The sequence below is a fragment of the Alnus glutinosa genome, chromosome 14 (genome assembly GCF_958979055.1).
Source record: "Alnus glutinosa chromosome 14, dhAlnGlut1.1, whole genome shotgun sequence".
NCBI lineage: Eukaryota > Viridiplantae > Streptophyta > Magnoliopsida > Fagales > Betulaceae > Alnus > Alnus glutinosa.
The window spans coordinates 16,775,089-16,797,579 of NC_084899.1; the positions used below are offsets into that span (position 1 = coordinate 16,775,089).

The 22,491-nt window shown below is 38.6% G+C and overlaps 1 protein-coding gene and 1 long non-coding RNA gene across 2 annotated transcripts; one reads left to right on the forward strand and one right to left on the reverse strand.

Annotated features, from left to right (window-relative positions):
• Positions 1 to 13,991: 13,991 nt before the first annotated feature.
• LOC133857580 (uncharacterized) lies at positions 13,992 to 17,678 on the reverse strand. The gene is made up of 3 exons (XR_009898350.1): positions 17,381 to 17,678; positions 15,590 to 15,688; positions 13,992 to 14,291 (listed from the first exon to the last, which is right to left on the reverse strand). It is a non-coding gene; the product is annotated as an uncharacterized LOC133857580 (long non-coding RNA).
• Positions 17,679 to 19,521: 1,843 nt separating this feature from the next.
• Positions 19,522 to 21,942, forward strand: LOC133858033 (G-type lectin S-receptor-like serine/threonine-protein kinase LECRK3). The gene has a single exon (XM_062293445.1). The coding sequence runs from the start codon at positions 19,630 to 19,632 to the stop codon at positions 21,940 to 21,942; it is 2,313 nt and encodes a 770-aa protein (XP_062149429.1). The 5' UTR covers positions 19,522 to 19,629.
• Positions 21,943 to 22,491: the final 549 nt, after the last annotated feature.

Genomic DNA, 22,491 nt, shown 5'->3' on the forward strand with positions numbered 1-22,491 from the left:
GCTCTCATGATCTACTGACGTTCAAGGCACGAAGCTGAAATACGATTAGAGATGGTGTTGCGAGTGTTTTGTTGAAGGATGTTATCCTAGTATGGAAAAGTAAGATGCCATGTTCTTTGCTTAAGACTTATGTGTATACGTGATATCTGTGATGGAGTGATTGTGTGCACATATGTCCAAGCGACCGATGAAAAGTATTATTATAGAGGGGTTTATATGTAGAAACTTCCAAGCGGTAGATTGGAACTTCTACATATGTTCACAGCTATATAGTATGTTTTAAATGTTTTCTGAATAGTCGGTGTTTGCTGCATTAGCTGTTGGTAAATTATGGCTAATATAGTACTCGCACGACTAAAAATAAAATAAAGGTTGGTTCTTTGTGAAAACTCAGTTAGTCTTATACCATTGAGGTCTTAGTATGTTTCATGCTAAGGCGGTGAACTCATTCTTTCACCTATGCGGATGTGGATACCACTACAACCGTGTAGATGATGTTTCTTTGGATGCAGGTACTTCGGTATAGTCGATGGGTTGGTAGCAATGTACTTGAGATATTATGACTGAAGCTTACCGCGACGGTTGTAATTGTCGGAACATGGGTTGTCCACTATTTTATAGGTTTGGTATGGCTTGTGACGTTTATGTCACTTATTCTTTGTAAAGCCATTATTGTTATGTGAATATTGTGTTAATAAGACTCAAACAGATAGATGATAAATGGCTCAATGATGTAATTAATTTGTGACAGATTTATAAGATGTAATTTCCGCTATTCAGATTTATGTTTTCCGCTGCATAGATAGATCTATGTTATACTCTGATTATCTGGTACATGTTATGGGGCATGTGCCATATGTTGGCTTTGCGACACGTAGTCGTGCCACTGCGATGACTCGTTTTACTTTTGTATAAAAAAAAAAAAAAAAAAAAAAAAAAAAAAAAAAAGAAAAAGGGTCGTCACAACAAATGGTATCAGAGCAGTTTGTTCTAGGGTTTGTTAGGAAAAGTGGATGTCTAGGTTTGTGTTAGAGTTTAAGTATAACAGAAGAGCCTTAGGATTCTAAAAGATTTAACGCAGATAAGGAAAACTTAAATAGGAATTCTTGTATGCATTGCATGGATTTTGTAATGCATTCATTAGGATTTGTGTTGTCTACGTAGCATAGTTCTTTGTGGACAAGTTATGCCACCTAGACAATGACCTCTTCCTTTGTTTGGAAGTGTTGCATGCATCTCAATAGATTCAAGTGCGACACATTCCTTTGTCTCGTCCACATATGTGGAGTCGTGTATGTAGCGAGTAACCCTTAGGTCGAAACGTATGCGGCCACTTTTGTGGTGATGCTATTATGGGTAGGCCTAGGTGACTAGTCGCTTAGTCTTTCAGAAGAGTCTAGCATGATTGTGTTAGGCTATAGGCGATGTAAGAGAGAGCTCCTCGTGAGAGTAGACTAATAACCGTCCTTTGAGAAGTGATGACATATTCGTTGGGCACATCGAAAGAGATTCGAATCTTGAATAGCACGAGACCATTGTACGAGATCAATTTAAGGAAATTGCCTGACTACAACTACGAGGACGACACTATAGCGAGGCGTCAACCATCAACCGAGATAGATGTTCAGACGACGAGAGACGTTTCCTCTAAAGAGTGCCATCCTTGACAGTTTGTCAAAAGAATAAAACATTATAACACATGTTTATATATATAAAATGCTTACATTTATATGAATGGGATAAATTGGTGCACATACTTCTTCGTGTGACAACCTCGCATAACTTTTGGTCCCCGTGCAATGAGGAGTATTTTGCAATGCTCGTAATTGCTTCATATGGTCAGCATACTCCTACACAATTAACATTCTTATTATGTAAACACTAACACAACTAAATGAAATTAATGAAACTACACAAAATAGGAATATAATTTATGACTAACCTGATACTCTTCGTCACACCATTTATTCAACAACGCATCCAAGTCCTCGAGGTGGTAGTTGGAGAGTCTTCTTGCCCCTACTCTTGCTTGTACCGTCTTAGGAGTATCGCCCCGTTGAATGCCTAGTTTAACTTTTATGCTGTGTCTCCAATTCTTAAGCTTTACACCCATATCTCGAAACACAACCCGTTTTACTTTTTGTAAATCATAACTTGGCGGGATGTAAAAGTCCACCTACACAAGTTGGAAGTTGATAAATAAAAAATAAAAAATAAAAAATAAAAAATAATAAAAAAAAAAGAGCTTGAGGTATGTAAAAGTCCACTTACCATCAGGGCATGGCTGTCATGACTCTTTAAGCCCGATATTGTACATTCTTTAAGTCTTACACAACGAGAAACGTTAGAGGCATATCCGCCGGGCACCCTCACATTTTGAATCACTTTCAAAAAATGTGTTTTATCATCCCTGGACATCGTGTGGCATGCTGCGAGCATATAGGTTCTACCATCATCGACCATGAACGGATGAAGTTTATGTCTTAAACCCATTTCCATCAAGTCTGTGTGGGCTGCAAGGTCATCCTTTGTCTTCCCTGGGTTGTCAAGAATTGTGCCAAGTATGTTGTCCATCACATTTTTCTCTATGTGCATAACATCAAGGTTATGCCGCAATAAATTATCTTTCCAGTACGGCAACCTAAAAAAAACACTTTTCTTCTTCCAAATTACATTTTCAGTCCATGTTTCTCCCTTCTTCCACTTCTTTCATTTTTTCTTTTTATCCTTGTTTGCCATGCCCGCGTTCTCATCCCCAAATACCATACCCTCTAACTGTCCCAGAATTTCTTCTCCACTTTGCACATGGGGGGCACATTCTAATTCTTGGGTTCTGTCAAATGTTTTTTTGTTTCGCCTCCACGAATGATCTATGAGCAAGTATCGTCTATGTCCCATATAACAATGTTTTTTACCGTGGTTTAACGGTTTAGACCGTATTGAATGCATACAGCAAGGATATGCATACTCACCCTTGTTAGGCCATCCGGACAAATCTGCGTACGCCGGGAAGTCATTTATTGTCCATATCAACTGCGCTCGCATCACAAAATTATTTTTCTTCGAGGCGTCAAATGTGCGTACCCTTACATTCCATAGTTCTTGTAACTCCTCAATCAATGACTGAAGGTAGACATCTATATCCATTCCAGGTGAACTTGGGCCCGAGATAATCAGGGATAATATGAATGATGTTTGTTTCATGCACATCCAAGGAGGCAAGCATTACTGGCCAAGTGCTATGGGAAGTGCTCATGTTCCCAAATGGATTAAATCTATCTGAGGTTAGACCAAGCCTGGCGTTCTTGCTGTCGGCCAAAAATTCTGGATGTAAGAGATCGAATGATTTCCATGCTTCACCATCAACCGGATGCCTCAGCACGCCGTCTTTAGTGCGGCCTTCTACATGCCATCTCATGTGGAGCGCTGTATGTTCCGACATAAAAAGCCTTTGTAGCCGGAGGATGAGTGGAAACCATCGCAATACTTTCACTGGACGTTTCTTTCTCGACGATATAGGTTGACCATCCTCGTCCAAATGAATTTCATTCTTCCACTTAGATTCTCCACAGACGATGCATGATTCTAATTCTTGATTGTCCTTCCAGAATAACATACAATTATTACGACATGCAGGAATCTTCTCATAACCAAGCCCCATGTCACTAAGAAACTTTTTCGCCTCATATGTATTAGCTGGCAAAGTGTCATCACATGCAGGCAACAACTGGATGATGAACTCAAGGAAATCCGAGAAAATCTTGTTGCTCAGTCCGCCTACGCACTTCAAGTTGTACAAATGTCCAATAGCACTCAGCTTGCTATGTTTAGTACCCCAATGAAGTGGCTTCTCTGACTTTTTAAGCATGTCGTAGTACTTCTGAGCGTTCCCTTCAGCTGATTCTTCATTCCACCCAATTTCTTCACCTCCTTGAACCACGACTTCAGGCTCACAATTGTCTTCTCTAACTTCGTGCATGCCGAATGCATCACGCAACATTGAGTGCATGTCGCTGCCCTGTTCTGTGCTTCCAGATGCGGCTGAAGCAATTCGAGTAAGAACCTGCAATAGGACCCCGAACATGCTTCTCACCATGCCAAAACCATGTACTGTATGTAGTCATTATTCCCTTACCCCCTGTCAAGTGGGCAAGTACGACATCGGGCGGGTGACATTGGTTATTTCGACACGACTTACAAGGGCAGTGTATATTTCCATTGGGGATTCTACAATTACTAACTGCGAAGTCAACAAACAATCTACACCCATCTCTATATTCCCTCGTATCCTTAGACTTTGTCATCCAAGTCTTGTCCATCTTCTTCTATACGAACAATACAAAATAGTAGCAAAATAATATTAAAAAAAAAAAAAAAAAAAGATGAAGGAATGGTTTTGGAACTTAATTATCTAGTTGTACATGCACGAAATAAATGAGATGTGAAGTCCCATCTCATTCTAAATATCCTACTTTTATTAGGAGACAAACTCAACTTTGTTACAAATAAGATCCCCAAAAGTATCATGCACGACATACATGCAAAGTTTAAAAAGCCCTCATATCAATCAATGCCCCTAACTTGTTTAACCATAATAAACAACTAATAACGAGATTTGGCTTGGACATATACATAAATTAGATATAAACATCCTTGTCTAATTGTGATCCTAGCTAGTACTCAAATCCATGTAGTATTTGGGTTGTTAAACAATTATTTATTAAACATTTGAAAACAAGAAAGATGCTAAACAAATTATGAAGTATTAACTGCTCATGTTGATTTTTTTTTTTTATTCAAATAAGTAATGTTAAATTCAATATAACGCACAAAGGCACAGCTCAGAAAGTACACAGGACATATACCGAGCCCATAAAATGGTATATATATCTGTTCATTCTTTTTTTTCTTCATATTATTTTTATATATAGTTGTTCTAGGCTGAAGTCGAACTTACGTACAAAAAAAAAAAATTATGTAACATTTCGATATATATATATATATATATATATATATATATATATATATATATATATATATATATATATATATGAAATCATACTGCAAAAATTCTAAACTATTTTTGCAAAAGAAAAAAAAAAAAGAAGAAGAAACGGAGCACTTAATTACCTTATGGATGGACGGAGGTCTTGGGCGGCCGGGGATGGACGGCGTGGGATGGACGGCGTTTGAGCTGGGCGGAGAGCTACAGATGAGAGAGAGAGAGAGAGAGAGTGGCGTGCTGTCGCGAGCACCCAAAAATAAAACCTTACTTCTAAAAATATAAATGTAGTAGTGCAAGTAAAGGTCGATCCCACGAAGAGTGATTAGTCGATTTTTATGCTAAGTGATCAAGGATGGGGGGGTTTTGAGTATGAAAATAGAAATAACTAATGAATAATTAAAATATAAAATATCAATCAAGTAAAGAAACATTGGTCTAAGTCAACTTCCACCATCGGAATCTGGCAACTGATCATCGATGCAAATATATATCAATTCATGCTTGAATATTCACCGTTGGAACTATTTTCCTATCTCTCCTTAGTCGTAGTTAATTAGTAGACAAGCGCTCTAATTAACCCTAACTACTAAACAACCTAAGACAAGCGCTATAGGTTTAATCTAGTAGTAGCCTTAAGAATTAGAGAGATCGATGAAGCGAAACAACACAAGCACAAGCGGTTGCATTTAATTTCGTCAAATGTTCTTCCTAAGATTTAATAATCACTGAGAAGCAGCAAATCATTAAATCTTAGTTGCTTCATAGATTGTAGGGATCAAACAATTACGGATTTGATATCCAACCCAGCAATAGATTGCAACGAATAACAAACTAGTAGACTTCCTAGCATTTAATGATCGCCAGCGCGGAAACTCAGTCAAATCATTAAATAAACTAGTTGGCTACTAGTGGGCTTCCTAGGATTTAATGATCGCCAGCGCGGAAACTCAGTCAAATCATTAAATAAACTAGTTGGCCTCCTAGGATTTAATGATCGCCAGCGCAGAAACTCAGTCAAATCATTAAATCTTAGTCATTAAACGAGACAATCATAAAAATAAGTATAGAAGAACATTTGATACTCAAAGCATAAATCGAACAATGAAAACAAATTAGATCTCACAGTTTTATTGATTCCGAGGCTTCCGTTTCCTTCGACCAATTATGAAAGTTTAGCCACGCAGGGCCATGACTAAAACTTAGAGTAGAGGGGAGAAGATGGAAGATAGAAGATGTCTTGTGTGTCATGGTTCCCCCTTTTTATACACGTTTCATCCCATATGTTAGAAGCCTAGGAAATCTCCTAAAGAAATACTATCCTAAAATAACAATACACAAATCTAATTTATTAAGGAAAGTATTAAACATAAAATAAAGGCTAAGATAACTAGGAAGGTGATGATTTCAATGTGGACTTTTGTTGCCATATACTTTATCGATTCTTTCCTTGTTTAAGTCCCCACAAATCTCTTCTTTATTTTCTTGATCCTCTACACATCTTTTCCTTCCTTTTCTTCCTTTTGCTTGACTTTGTATTTATTGCTTGGCTTGGCTGGAATTGATTGGATGATTATGAAAAGTCTCAAAGTAAAGAAATTTCCATATCTGAAAACTTCCGCAATTAAACCGCATCAGAACGTCAACTTCAAGCCCGATTTCGACCTTGATTCATCCGGTATCTCTCAAAACGCAAAACATAAAAGTTGTAGATCTTTTTCTTGGTGTTCCACAGCATCTTGAATCATCTCAATCGGAGATTTTATGAGAGAGTTATGACCAGATTACGAATTGATGTTGAAACTGTCCAAAATCGCCCAATTTGCTTTGTTTTGCATTTAATGCCTCAATTTGTATCCTAAATCAAAATATAAGAATAATAAGTATATTTAGGCATTAAATAAGTATAAGAGATTAAATATTAAGGGGAAAAATACGACATTTTACATTCTTATCAGAGAGAGAGAGAGAGAGAGAGAGAGAGAGAGAGAGAGCTAAAGAGAGAGCTAGAGAGAGAGAGAGAGGAGATGCATACCGTGTGGTGGTCGGAGCTGATGCGGCAGCCGGCGATAAGAGAGGGAGAGAGAGAGAGAGAGAGAGAGAGAGAGTAGAGTGAGAGAGGGAAACATGAGAGAGAGAGAGTAGAGTGAGGGAGGGAGGAGAGTTGCAGGCTGCTAGGGGGAACCGCGTGGGGGAGCATGGTTTTATGAAATATAGTGGCGACACGCCACAAAATTGTGGCGTGTCTTACTAGCACGCTACAATTTTGTGGCGTGTCAGTCAGACACGCTAGTATTTTACTGGCGTGCTGAATCCAACACGCCACTAATTTAGTGGTGTTTGAATCATGCACGCTGGTAATAATTTTAGTGAGGTATTATGATTGAACACGCCACTAATTAGTGAAGTGTCAAAAAGTAATTTACTGTAGACACGCCATTAAATGCAGAGTTTTTTGTAGTGTTAGCTTAACAAATGGGTTCTAAAGTGAGCCGAGGCTCTTCTCTAACACCCACCACAAACTCAACGTGGTTGTCACATTCTGGTCTCTATGCCTTTGGATTTTACAAGCAAGGCAATGGCTACTCTGTTAGATTAACGGATTTTGTCTGGTTTTTCTAAGTATTGGAACCAATTTGCTTTTTATGCTTAAAACTCAATGACTATTTGTCAAAACCTGAACAAAAATACATTTATCCCCCAAAAAAATGACATTATGATATGAGCTTAAGATGTGTTGTTCAAATATGAAGATAAATTTGGTTTTTTACAAGCTAAATTTACGTTCCTACTATGGTTTCTGCCTCTCGCACGCCCAACTACCGTGTTCACTGGCGCCCACCTACCCGACGCCGTTCGCCTTTCCTTTGTCAACCGTCCACGCACCGGCATGTGGATCTCTTCCTCTAGTGCGTGGATCTCACGTGCTGGAGAGATCCGTCCAGCCAGCCTTTGTTGTTGAGTTTTTCGGGTTTTATTGCTGTTTTTTATTTATTTATTTTTTTAATCTTATTTGGATTATTGTCTCATTTTAGGGGAGATTTTTTGTATTTGATTTTTTTTTTTTTTTTTTTTTTTTTTTTTTTTTTTTTTTTTTTTTTTATCTGTAGTTTTAGTTTTGGACTTTTTTAGTGCTTATACCACTTCAGCCTCCTTCAGGTGGTTGTTGATCTCAAGTGGGAGTATAAATAAGCTTGTCTTATTCTGTGCCTCTTTAGCTTATGAAATTGTCGTGTCCGGCCCCTTGAAATGACCGAATCATTTATTTATCTTATTTTCCACTTTTTGTATATATTTTAGCCTTTTTTTTTTATAGGATCAACCACTTATTCTTTTAGAATTAGAAGTGATAATGATCTCCTATGTAACATTTTTTTAAAATCAATTAGAAAAAAAATAAATAAATACTAGGATAAATTATAAATTATTTAGAAAACTTTTAAGTAAATAAAATATTTAATTGAATAAAACAAAACCGATGACCAAGTCAACAATGCCATAGATCAGCCAAAGAAGGGGCCAGACGCAGATCAATCAAAACCAATAGCAAGATAACGCAGATGACGACCATTTAATCCATGTAATAGTGTAATTATTTAATTTATACAATTAAATAGTGAGCTAAAAGTAGGAAACACTTTTATAAAAGTAAATATCATTTAGTAAAAATGACGTAAAAAATGAGTCATTATTATTATTATTATTATTCACAAATACTAATTTAAAAATTAATTTCGAGAGCCACATCATTAAATTGTCAACAATGGTGGTTCACACTTCACATCATCATCATAATGACATGACAGCTGTGCTTCTCAAAAAAATTATAACTTTGATATGCTTTACTTTAGCTTATTTTATTTCATTTATAATATAAATATGCAAGACCAATGTGTAGTTTTTTTTTTTTTTTTTTTTGAACAGAAATACTCATACTCTTCATTCATAACAAAATACACTTGACCCTCAAAAGCAAGGATCTAGGGACATACAGCTTCCCTAACAACAATACTGGAAATACTAATGGGAGTATCTTCCAGCAAGCACAAATCATTCATTGAATTAGCAGCCTCTTTAGCAAGACAATGAGCTGCACGATTGGCTTCACGATAAACAAAATTGAAACTACATGTATGTAATCTTTGCCGCTCAACATGAATGCTTTCCAAAATATGGCCTGATCTTGAAAGGTAGGGAGGATTTGAGTTAATCTCCGCAATAACATGGGCTGCATCTCCTTCAAATATAGCATCTAAAAACCCAGCTTCTCTAGCAAAAAGAACGGCTTCCAACGCAGCTAAAGATTTTTGTGAGACTGCGAACTCCCAAACAATTCCCCAAATAGTCCCTTGCTATGATGCCCAAACCAATCCATCCCTTTATCTTATTTATAGCCGCATCCCAATTAAGCTTTATGAAACCGTTTGGGGGAGGACTCCAAGTAACTGTATCACAGCTATTGACAGATCCCTTTACAGGCTGCATGGGAACTGACTGGTCCAATTGCTTGTTCTCCTTGTATTCCCGAATAAACCTCACTGCATCAGTATAGACTTCATCTGGATGGGTAAATGCGCCTTTAAAAACGAATTTATTTCTCCTAAACCATATTCCACGGGCCACTACTATCAGTAGTTCCAAATTTTCCTTGCTAAAGCGCTGAAGACCATCTTCAAAAATCTCCTTGAAGGTCACTCCTAAAACACAACACTTTTGGAATGGTGATGTTTTACTTCCCCAGACATCCTGGGCTGCTGGACAAATCCATAGGGCATGTATTAAAGACTCCTCTTCTAATCCACAACAAGGACAATTAGCATCATCAATTACCCTTCGCTTACATAGGTTCCGGCGTGTGGGCAGAATATTTTGACAAGCTCTCCATGCAAACATTTTCACCGCATTTAGCACTTCCATTGCCCAAAGAGCCTTCCACAATTCCTGCCTTGTGCTCAGTTGGGAACTTTGAGCTGCTCGTCTCTCCTTTTCTTCTTTGCCTAGATGGTATGCACTCCGTACTGAAAAGATACCACTAGCAGTTCCACGCCAGATCAACCTATCTGCCGGCAGCAATGGGCTTAGAGGAATATTAGCTATGACTTGAGCTTCTTCTCCCGTAAACACTTCTTTAAGTAAAGCCTCATTCCAATTCTTGGAGGTGGGATTAATTAATGAGGCCACCATAGACTGACTATCAATGATCTTTGGAGGAGATTGGACCTGAAAAGTTTGTAGAGTTGGGAGCCAACGATCTCCCCAAACCTTTATATTGCATCCATTGCCCACTCTCCAAACCAAGCCTTGTTGCAACAATTCCCTAGAATTCCATATGCTCCGCCAAACAAAAGAAGGGCGAGAGCCTAGGGAAGCCTCCATAAAGCCACTTCTAGGATGGTACTTGGCTCGGATAATTTGTGCTGAGAGAGATGAAGGGTTTTGAATTAACCGCCACCCTTGCTTAGCAAGTAAAGCCTGATTAAACAGCACCAAATCCCGAAAACCTAGACCTCCTACTGCTTTGGAACGTCCCATTCTTTCCCAAGACATCCAATGGATTTTAGAATTTTGAGACATGTGGTTCCACCAAAAATTTTGCATCAAACAATTTATCTCCTTGCATAAAGCAATAGGAAGTTGAAACACACACATGCTATATGTAGGTATCGCCAGAATTACCGCTTTTAACAACACTTCTTTGCCAGCTTGGGACAAAAATTTGACCTTCCAATTACTGATCTTCTTCGTCACTCTATCTTTAATAAACCCAAAGGACTGAGTCTTAGACTTACCCACAAAAGAAGGAAGTCCAAGGTAGGTATCAATCCTATGTGTTTCCATCAGCCCAGAAAGGCTCAAAATTTCCTGTTTCCTCTCATGGCTGGTGTTGCGGCTGAAGAATAAAGATGTCTTCTGCAGGTTAAGCTTTTGACCCGACCCTTTTTCATAAATGCCCAAAATCTTCATAATTCTTCTCCATTCTACTGAGTTCGCCTTACAAAAATTAATACTGTCATCCGCAAAGAATAGATGACTCAATCTAGGTCCCCTCGGAGAAGTAGGAACACCCGTAATTATCCCCTTCCTTTCAGCTTGTTGTAATAAGGCACTCAGGGCCTCTGCGCAAATTAGGAAAAGATAGGGAAAAATGGGATCCCCTTGGCGAATCCCCCTTGATGGCTTAATATTTCCCACCGGGCCACCATTGATGAGAATTGAATATGAAACTGATCTAACACAGACCATGATGAGAGTAATCCATTGCTCCGTAAACCCCATCCTCCGCATGATCGCCTCTAAAAAAGGCCATTCCACTCGATCGTAGGCTTTACTCATATCAAGTTTGAAGCCCATAAATCCAGTTTTACTTCACATTCGGGTCTGCATTGAGTGTAAAGTCTCAAAGGCAGCCAAAATATTATTTGTGATCAAACGACCTAGAATAAAAGCACTCTGAGTGCAGGAGATAATCTCTGGTAACACTAGTTTAAGCCGATTAGCCAAAACCTTTGAAATAAGTTTGTATAGCACATTACATAGACTTATAGGTCTGAAATCTGACACACAATCAGGTTGCTGGATTTTAGGAATAAGAACTATATGGGTTTTATTTAAATTGCTATCCAACATCCCAGAATGAAAAAAATGGAAAATAGCTGAGCATACCTCAGTGTGAACAGTATCCCAATTATGCTGAAAGAAGCAAACAGAGTATCCATCGGGGCCAGGAGCTTTCATAGGGGCCATTTGCTGTAAGGCCGTATAGATTTCCTCCTCTGTAGGCTCAGCCATGAGTTTAGTATTCACCGCTGGTGTCACCTTACAATCAATTGCACTCAAACAATTCTCCAGTTCTAGATCAGTTCCAGCAGTAAAGAGATCATCATAGTAACAGATAAAAGCATTTTCAATATCCTCCTTTGAACAGCAGAGCCGGCCTCCCATATCCATAATTTCCACAATATGCTTCCGACGGTTCTTCTGACTAGCACAAGCATGAAAATATTTAGAGTTTTGATCCCCATACCTCAGCCAGTTTTCTTTTGCCCGTTGACTCCAGTGAAGGTCCTCATGTTCAAGGAGTGAATTTAGGTCCTCCTTCACAGTCAGTTCTTTCTCAATTGTCTCCTGGTTTTCCTCCATTTGGATTGAGTGGAGCTCTAATGACTTCTTGTGAATCTGGGAAGCAATATTATTTTCAGATTTTCTGACCCATATCTGTAATGACTTCCTGCACCCATTCAACTTTCTATTAATCATCCGCCAAGGGTCAATTTCCCTGTGTTTTACTCTCCAAACTTTCTTGATAATTTCTCCATGTTCCTGTTTTTTTGTCCAGCTAGCTTCATATCTGAAAATATGATACTTCTTCCATTTGATGTCATCCGAGTGGGAAGCAGTGATCAACAAGGGGTGATGGTCAGAAACACTATTTGCTAACACTTCTACCTCTGCAGCATTAAACAACTGATTCCATTTAGGATTGGCCACCGCCCGATCCAGTCGTTCTCGAGTAAAGTCCTCTCCTTGCCTTCCGTTCCACCACGTAAATTTCGGACCACGGAACCCCAAATCAGCTAGATTGCAGTCTCCCAGTGCTGATTGAAATGCCTGCATTTGACTTCGTGGTCTGATGGAGTTGCTAGTTTTTTCCGAAGTTGAAATGATTTCATTGAAATCTCCCATACACATCCAAGGAGTAGGATCCAGCTGAGATAAGTGTCTGAGGAGATTCCATGCTTCCATCCTTTTCCCCACATCCGGGTGCCCATAAAAACATGTCAGCTTCCATACAGGCTCATTACTTTGATTCATCACCACTGCATTAATATGACGTCTACTGAAATTCTGGATTTCCAATTGAGAATCCGAATTCCATAGAAGTAGTAGACCCCCACTCTTCCCCTTACAATCAACTACAAACATCCTGTCAAATCCAAGTTTTATTCTAATAAATTCCACTTTATTCTTCATCATCTTTGTTTCTATAAGAAACACAAGATGGGGCTTCTTTATTCTCACCATACTAGTGAGAGCTCGAACTGCCCGGGGGTTCCCAAGCCCCCGACAGTTCCAACATAACATCTTCATTGCTCCGGGCGGGGCTGTACACCAGCCACCGCCTGTTGTTTCTGCTCATGAGGAGCGAGGGTGATAGAGCATCTACCTTTTTTTGGAGCCACATAATCTCCAAAAGAAGTCGACACCACTGCCTCTCCGGCCTCCCTTCCATTAGCATGGGTCTCCAAAATGGTTACAGTATTAGCACAATCCCTTGCTCTTTTCTTCCACGAGCCTGATTTGCCCTTTACACTTGCTGTACGTGATACAAAGCTCCGAGGATCTGAAGAAGAATCTAGCAACTTCGTGTTTGAAGGCTTTTCTGACTTAGGAATCACATCAGAAGAGTTGGCTTTATCTTTTAGGCTTGTGTGGTCAGAAGACAGCCACGCACCTGAGTCGTCAGTGACATGTGGAAAATAAGTGTTATCTCTCGGGTCCTTAGCAAGCTGCACGACAGTTCCCCCTTCACCCATTAAGTGGTAGACCATTTTACCCAACTGTGAATCCCAACTTCCCACGTACTGGGCCTTTTGGAGTTTTTTTGGTGGGTCTAGGTTAGACTCTGTAGAAGAGTCCGATTGTATCTTGTCACATTGGTCCTCCAGCCCATTACCATCCTTCCGTTTACCTCTCTCCATTCCCTTATTTGCCCATATCTCCTGCCCTCTGACGTTACAGTGCGACACACCAGATCCTCTTGGCTGTCCTTCCGCATTAACTGCCAAGTTACCGTATTGAACATTATTCTCTTCAATTCCTTTCCGTTTCTCCCATAAAGTTGTGTGACGACCCGTTTTTTTTTTTTTTTTTTTTAATACAAACATAAAACGAGTCATCGCAGTGGCACGACTACGTGTCGCTCAGCCAACATATGGCACATGCCCCATAACATGTACCTGATAATCAGAGTATAACATACATCTATCTATGCAGCGGAAAACATAAATCTGAATAGCGGAAATTACAACTTATACATCTATCACAAATTAATTACAACAAAGAGCCATTTAACATCTATCTGTTTGAGTCTTATTAACACTATAACAATAATGGCTTAACAAAGAATAAGTGACACAAACGTCACAAGCCATACCAAACCTATAAAATAGTGGACAACCCGTGGTCCGACAATTACAACTGTCGCGGCGAGCTTCAGTCATAATATCCCAAGCACACTGCTACCGACCCATCGACTATACCGAAGTACCTGCAGCGAAAGAAACATCATCTACACGGTTGTGGTGGTATCCACATCCGCATAGGTGAAATAATGAGTTCACCGACTTAGTATACCTCATACTAAGACCTCAGTGGTATAAGACTAACTGAGTTTTCACAAAGAACCAACCCTTATTTATTTTTAGTCGTGCGAGCACTATATTAGCCACAATTTACCAACAGCTAATGCAGCAAACACCGACTATTTAGAAAACATTTAAAACATACTATATAGCTGTGAACATATGTAGAAGTTCCAGACATCCCTCCTTGGAAGTTTCTACATATAGACCCCTCTATAATAATACTTTTCATTGGTCGCTTGGACATATGTGCACACGATCACTCCATCACAGATATCACGTATACACATAGGTCTTAAGCAAAGAACATGGCATCTTACTCTTCCATACTAGGATAACATCCTTCAACAAAACACTCGCAACACCATCTCTAATCGTATTCCAGCTTCGTGCCTTGACGTCAGTAGATCATGAGAGCACTAGAGTTAAACTCAATCATGCTAACACGTCTTTCCTGATGAACAAGAACAGTCAACCTTCCTACTCATAGACATGTCATTACTCGCACCTGGGTAGTCATGTATCCATGTACTTTCAAGTTCAATGTATGCTATTAACACATGTGACCATCCGATAAAAATATACATAAGATCTTTTTCATGAAGACTCTTATGCATACTAATACGTCTAGCAAAACTACTCATAACATAAAAACATCTCTCACAAAACAATGCTATATATGCTATGCATGAACTGGGGCTGATACTGTTATGCTGCTGATACTGATACTGCTGATACTGTTATGCTGCTGATATACTGATACTGCTGGTATGTATGGTCTATACTACATGCTCAATGTTCCGTGCTTGACCAGTATATATTTCACTACTGTGTCACGCTGAAATCATGCATTTGTTAAATCACATCCTCTCAAAACTAAACAAATCCAGCATTTTACCCAACAGTTTGAAATCATTCAAAACTTAGTTTCTTTATAAAATCTAAACAGTTTCAACATGACATGTTCTCAAACAATTTGCATAATTTAAATCTCAACCGCAAAACTTAACACTTTAAATCTAGTCAATACTTTTCACTCATACACTATCTCTTTAACATCATTGATATAGTTTAAACATAATCGAAACTAAACAAATCATCTCAAAGCATATACATTTCATCATATGGTTGGTTCGGTTTCATAAACAATATATATATATATATATATTTTTATCAATCCAATACATATAAAAATATATATTTTCTCAGTGAGTGGAATACCCACCTTGGCTGCATTAGACTCCTGACTCGAACTTCCACTGGATTCCAATTGCTCGAACTCTACATTGGAGAACAAGTCTATGTCTCCAATCATGACACAAGCCTGCAAACATTGGTAACATTAGACTATGCTATTGAATTACATACTCTATGACATCCTAACTACCCGCGTGCTTACACGTCACATCACTCGCTTCTAAAGCTAGCTAGGTATCCTAAACTACTATTAGGCTAATCATTGGTTATAGGTTCTTATTATATCTCACCTTAATCCTTAAAACGCGTTTACTATTTTATTTGTCTTCTTATTATATTTACAGCATATTGTCATTATTGTTAATCTTTTTATAGCTTATTGCTTATTTACTAACTTATCATTATTTACCGAATTCATATTCATGTATATGACTACATATATATATATATATATATATATATATATATATATATATATATATATGTAGATAGGTAAATTTGGGTATCAAGTTACCTTCTTATCATTTTTAACTACAAGCCTTATAGTTATTTATCCATTTAAGCTAAGTGCATTCGGTCCATATATATATATATAATGCTTATCAAGCTTAGCATAACCTCATAAAGCACTTATGTATTTTATATTGAATAAGTACATTAATCACCTAATTACATCGCCACTAGGCTTTGGAACCTATTCATGTATTTCTATAATGTCACTATTTTATGTTTGTTGTCTTAAGGCTATTTGGACAATTTACCATTTTCAAGCATTCTCATTTAAGCATTACACTTAACACTTAATCCTTACTAATCATTAGTCATCTATGCAACTCTTATTCTTTCATTACATAAACACTTGAGTGCTTAAACTATAGAGCATAATCTTATTTAACATGTTAACTTAATAACCCTTATTGCAATTTATGTGAATCTATTTATTTGATTTTAACCCTCATCTCATTCGGCCTTACCAATATCATGTAATCCAATTTTAACTTCTATCCATAATTAGTCCTATAACAAAGACCTATATACACTAACTTCAACATTAAAACTTCAACTCTTCTTTAACAATCAACTTAACCAATCTAAATAAATTCAACCATTAAACATCAACAACTCATTCATCCAAATCATCAACCCAAAACTAGATTTGGATTTCACCAAACAAAACACCCCTCTAAACTACCATCAAAACCATCCATTAACACAACCAATACACACTGCCAAAACACACACAATACTCCATAAATCCACTTACATACGTTCAACCATCCTCTTCAAAATCACAGCCCAAAACCCATAGTTGAAACACTAAAATACAGCAACCCATAATCAACAACTAGAGATAAATCAATACCCTATGAAAATAAATTCTAAAATGACCCATTCGGCCAATCAAGGACCCGGGGTTTCCACAACTCCAAAATTTACACAAACCTGAAATAACCAATCAAACCCATAAGATTATTCATCAATCACAATCAAACAACCCACATCAATGCAAATCCAAAACCAACTCCAAGGTTACCCATTCAATAATCTTAACATAGTCCACTAAAAATTAATCTCCCATAATTCAAATCAACAAATCTACAAAAAACTATAAAAATAAAACCGTTCAACATACCCATAAATCAAACCCATAAATTCACCATAAACCCTAGATTTTCATCTAAATAGTTCACAACCAAAACCCAATGCTCGGGAAGCTCCTAGTAACTCCAAACCACACAAAATCTAGAGAAAACGCTAAATTAAATTCATTTATATAAGATTTATAAAAATCTCCAGAAATGCGAGTTTAGCGATTTACCTCAAAACGTTCGGTCAAAATGTAGATCGAGCTTCTAGGATTACGTTACCGAAGTCGGATCTAAAATTGAACCGTTGGATCTTTGTATATTGTAGTTTTCCTCTAAAAATCTAAAAGAGGAAAAATGGAGAGGAAGCTCTCTGTGGTTCATAAAAACAGAACGAAGAGGCACTGGCCTCTTATTGAAGTGGCCGACTGCCACTTAATAAAAAAAATGGCCAGGTGGCCATGAGTGATGATGAGTGCAGGGCATAGCCCTTCACTTAATTATTTGAACGTGGGGCGCAGGTCTGCGCCCCATTTTTCATATATATATATATATATATATATTACTTTATTTTATCTAGTTACCTTTTCATTTACTTCTTGTCTTTTAGTTTTGACTTTTCCTCACCTAATTTTACAATTTTCTCTTGTTTCTCACATTGGCCGACAACTCACTTGGCTTTGTTTTGTTCTATTTTATCATATTCTCTTTTCCTTCTAATTAATCTTTTATTTAGTTTCTTATTATTTCATTTATCTTTTCTAGCATTTCTACTTTCTATATTTCTATTTCTTATTCCATTTTATTCACCTATATTCTTTTCTGTTCTTTTATTTAGACTTTAAAAATATTAATTACATTTTCTTTTCTTGGCTACTATTTACAAATTCATAAGATAAAAATAAAACACTTTACCACACTAAGTGGGCTTACATTAATTTACTTCCTAATAAACTCATTAAATAATTTCTTGGATATTACAAGTTGCATTCGTCTTTAATGCCATACCAGTTTTGGGATTTGAGGACGTAACCGTTGGTAATAAATCCTCGCGTGAAATCTGGGATTTTCCCAAACCAGGAAAGCCCAGATCCCGGCAAAGGATTCCATCACCGGCCACCCCATCGCCGTCAGAGCTAGCAGAGCCACCTTCTTTAGGGAACCTCTGGACTTCCCCTGGTGTTGGATGGCGAACCTCCTCATCCTGGTCGGCCTGAGCTTTCCCAAATCTTGTGTATGACCCAACTCCTCTCCGAGCAGCATAGGAAACCCGTAACCAGTTTCCAAATGGATATTCCTCCTCTCCTCCACTTGTTCTACGGCTCCCTATTTTACTGCATCCCAATCGGCCATGTTTAACCACGCCACACTTGGAGCAGAATCTAGGCAACTTTTCATACTTGAAAGGGATCCAGATGGATCTATTCTGAATATGAAGCAACCTTCCTCTGGCCAAAGGCTTAGTCAGATCTATAACAATCTTCACACGTAGAAATTCTCCCCATCCTGCCTCTCCATCAGAAATATCAACTTCCTCAACCACCCCTACAGAAGCACCCATCTTGAGCCCCACTCCTCTGCCCATGCATGCAAGAGGTAGGTTATACATTCTCACCCAAAATGCTGCTTTATCAAAGTCCATATCTCCCGGGGAAGTTAACCCATCGAACTCAGCCAGAGAGACCAGATTCCCGTCGAACAACCATGGTCTGCCTTCCATAATTCTGGACTTATCCCACTCCTTCTCAAATTCTGCTACAAACATGTTTTCACCCACCACACGAATAAACACCTCTCCAGTGGGCCGCCAAGCCCGGAGCAAAGGAGCCTTGAAGAATTCTTTGGTCACCACTCTTTCTACCAGTAATTTCCCAATCAAACAAAACTTTCCTCTGGACACCAATGACTCAATATCTGCCGTTTCTAGTGAAACACCAAAGTTTTCTTCCTCCATAAGGGAAAACTTCCCCCACATATGCGTCAGATCTTCTTCCCGCTGATTGGTTTCCATGTTCTCCAGCAATAGGATAAACAACGAAAACTGTCTCACGAGAAAAAGGATAACAACTCCAAGTCTTAGAAAGACTAGAGAAACACACCTTCAGCCCTAGAGTCTAGAGAGAAAAACTTTCGGGCGAAGAAATCTAGACAAACGACTTGACTTACCAATGCGTAGTTATATTCTAAATAAGCAATAGTTTTCAATTCTAAGTTTCTAACCAATTGAATTCAAAGCTCGTAATAGAGAAGCAAAGCGTGACAGAGTCATGGACACGGCTCCGAAGATGCGTCAACATCCGTGGTTCGCGGAAGTTTAACAATTCCGTTTCTTGACTGAGTTCGTAGACTTTAGAAGTCAATGACGGTCGGAAAGAGGCTGAAGACTGAGTCCTTTGCGAATTTGATGTTAAAACCAATTGGTAAGAAGGGAAATGAAAAGTGGAGATAGGAGAAAGTTACAGAGAGATATCATTATCTTGTTATGGATTTCATCACTCTGTTTCTTGTTGTCTCTGTATTCTTCACTGCTTCAGCTCAACAAATGGAGTCTAATGTGAGCCGAGGCTCTTCTCTAACACCCACCACAAACTCAACGTGGTTGTCACATTCTGGTCTCTATGCCTTTGGATTTTACAAGCAAGGCGATGGCTACTCTGTTGGGATTTTTATTGCCGGAATTCCTGAGAAGACCGTTGTCTGGACTGCGAACCGTGATGACCCACCAGTCACCAGCAATGCTACGTTGAGTTTCGCAAGCGATGGCAGGCTTGTCCTTGAATTGGCACTAGGGCAGGTAACCGTCGTGGCTGATTCTTCTGGGTCTGCTTCCGCTTCCATGCTTAACTCGGGCAATTTTGTCATCTACAATTCAGATCGAAAAATAAGATGGAAGAGTTTTGAGCACCCGACTGATACAATTCTACCCAGTCAACGTCTCTTTGCAGGTAAAGAGCTGTTTTCTAGTATTTCAGAAACCGATCACTCAAAGGGTATCTTCCGCCTGAAGATGCAAAATGATGGAAACCTTGTTCAGTACCCAGTGGATACTCCAGACACAGCACAAAATGCTTACTTTGCTACTAGTGTAGGTGGCCTTGGAGATAACGTGACGCTAAACATGGATGCTGATGGCTATCTCTACTTGCTAAACGCTACTGGTTTCAACATTGGGAATCTAACGCAGGGAGGATTTCCTACAGCAGAAACAATTTACCTCGCGAGACTTGATGCTGATGGGATATTCCGGCTGTACTCACATCATCTGATACTGAACGAAAACTGGTCAATTGCATGGTCATCTTCAAATGATCTGTGCAATGTTAAGGGTGTTTGCGGATTAAATGGTCTTTGCATTTTAAATGATCTAAAGGCTGAATGTTTATGTCTTCCAGGATTCGAAATGGTACAACAGGGCAACTGGACTGCAGGCTGCCAGAGGAATTTCACTGCAGAAAGTTGCAAAAGCAAACTCATGCAAGAAGTGCCTAACACCATATGGGAAGATGTTTCATATTCTGCCTTGACAGTGCCATTCAAAGATTCTTGCAAACAAGCCTGTTTGGAGGACTGTAACTGTGAAGCTGCGCTATTCAAAGACAGGACGTGCCAAAAACAAAGGTTTCCATTGAGATATGGGAGAAGGCAACTGACTGATTCATACATTGCTTTCATCAAGGTAAGTATGTCTACACAGACTACATACACCACTCCAAATGGAAATAAGCACAAAGAAAACAAGCAAGAGTTTCGAGTGGACATCCTAATTATTTGTGCTTCATTTGTTGCTTTCGGATGCATGATGTTGGCAATTTCCGGAATTGTGTTTTACAAAAGTCATTTCCGGTATAGAAAACTCTCTTGTGATGGAATTGTTGAACTCAGTGATGAATTTGCCCCACGACCGTTCACTTATTCTGAACTTCAGCAAGTGACGGGTGGTTTTAGGGAAGAGGTTGGTAGAGGATCATTTGGGGCAGTTTATAAAGGGGTAATATCGAATGGCCAGAAGGTTGTAGCTGTCAAAAGACTAGAGAAGGCGTTGGCTGAAGGGGAAAGAGAGTTTCAGACTGAGATGAAAGTTATTGGGAGAACGCATCACAGAAACCTTGTTCGTCTGCTCGGGTATTGCCATGACGGAATTCATAGGCTTTTGGTTTATGAGTACATGAGCAATGGGTCACTTGCAGATGCACTCTTTACACCAGAAAAACGACCTTGTTGGGATGAAAGAATGGGGATTGCTCGCAACATAGCAAGAGGAATTCTTTATCTCCATGAAGAGTGTGAGCAACAAATCATTCACTGTGATATAAAACCTCAGAACATCCTTATGGATGAGCACAGATGTGCAAAAATCTCTGACTTTGGATTAGCAAAGCTCCTGAAGCAAGACCAAACCAGAACCTTTACCGGCATTAGAGGGACAAGGGGGTATGTTGCTCCAGAGTGGCACCGGAAACTACCCATCACAGTGAAAGCAGATGTTTACAGTTACGGTATTGTGCTATTGGAGATCATATGTTGTCGAAAGTGTGTGGATTGGAATCTACCAGAGAAAGAAGCTGTTCTTGAAGAATGGGCCTACCATTGTTTTGAAGCTGGCGACCTTGATAAATTACTTGGGGATGAAGAGGTTGACCAAAAACAGGTGGAGAGAATGGTTAAATTAGGACTTTGGTGCGTTCAGTATGAACCATCACTCCGGCTGTCAATGAAGAATGTTCTACTTATGTTGGAAGAGATTGTTGATATTCCAATCCCTCCTAGGTCTGACTCTTTCCTAAATGCAATATAGGCTCTCAAGTGATTGGGCCTCGTAATTTGTATAACAAGGGTTGTTAAGTTCCCGTAAGCTTTTTTCTTTTGGATGAATAAGTGTCTATGATTTACATTCAAACGATGCGTGTGTACGTATCTCGTCAATGCTCTATTTTTTTTGATAACTCCCTTGGTCCTACAATAAGATTGTTGTTTTGTTTGGTTAACTTTGATACAAATTTAAGTAGAATTTACTATTGAAAATTGGTTTGTAAGGGTAGGGTGCCCACGAGTTTAAATACACATAATTAAGATTATACTTAAGCCACGTGAGACACTTAGAATTGTAACAAACTTTTACTAAGTTGCCAGAGAATTGTATTATCTGTTAGTGTAATGACCTAAAGAAAAACACTATCTATATTTACGTTATCACCTTAAAAGGACTAGTTAATTTAGAACTTTCCTAGAATCACTTATAATACACAATTTCATCAATTAAATAAACTAGCTTATAACCCGTGCTATGCGCGGGATTCTTCATTATAATTTAGTTTCAGAATTTAAACAAATCTTTATCGTACTT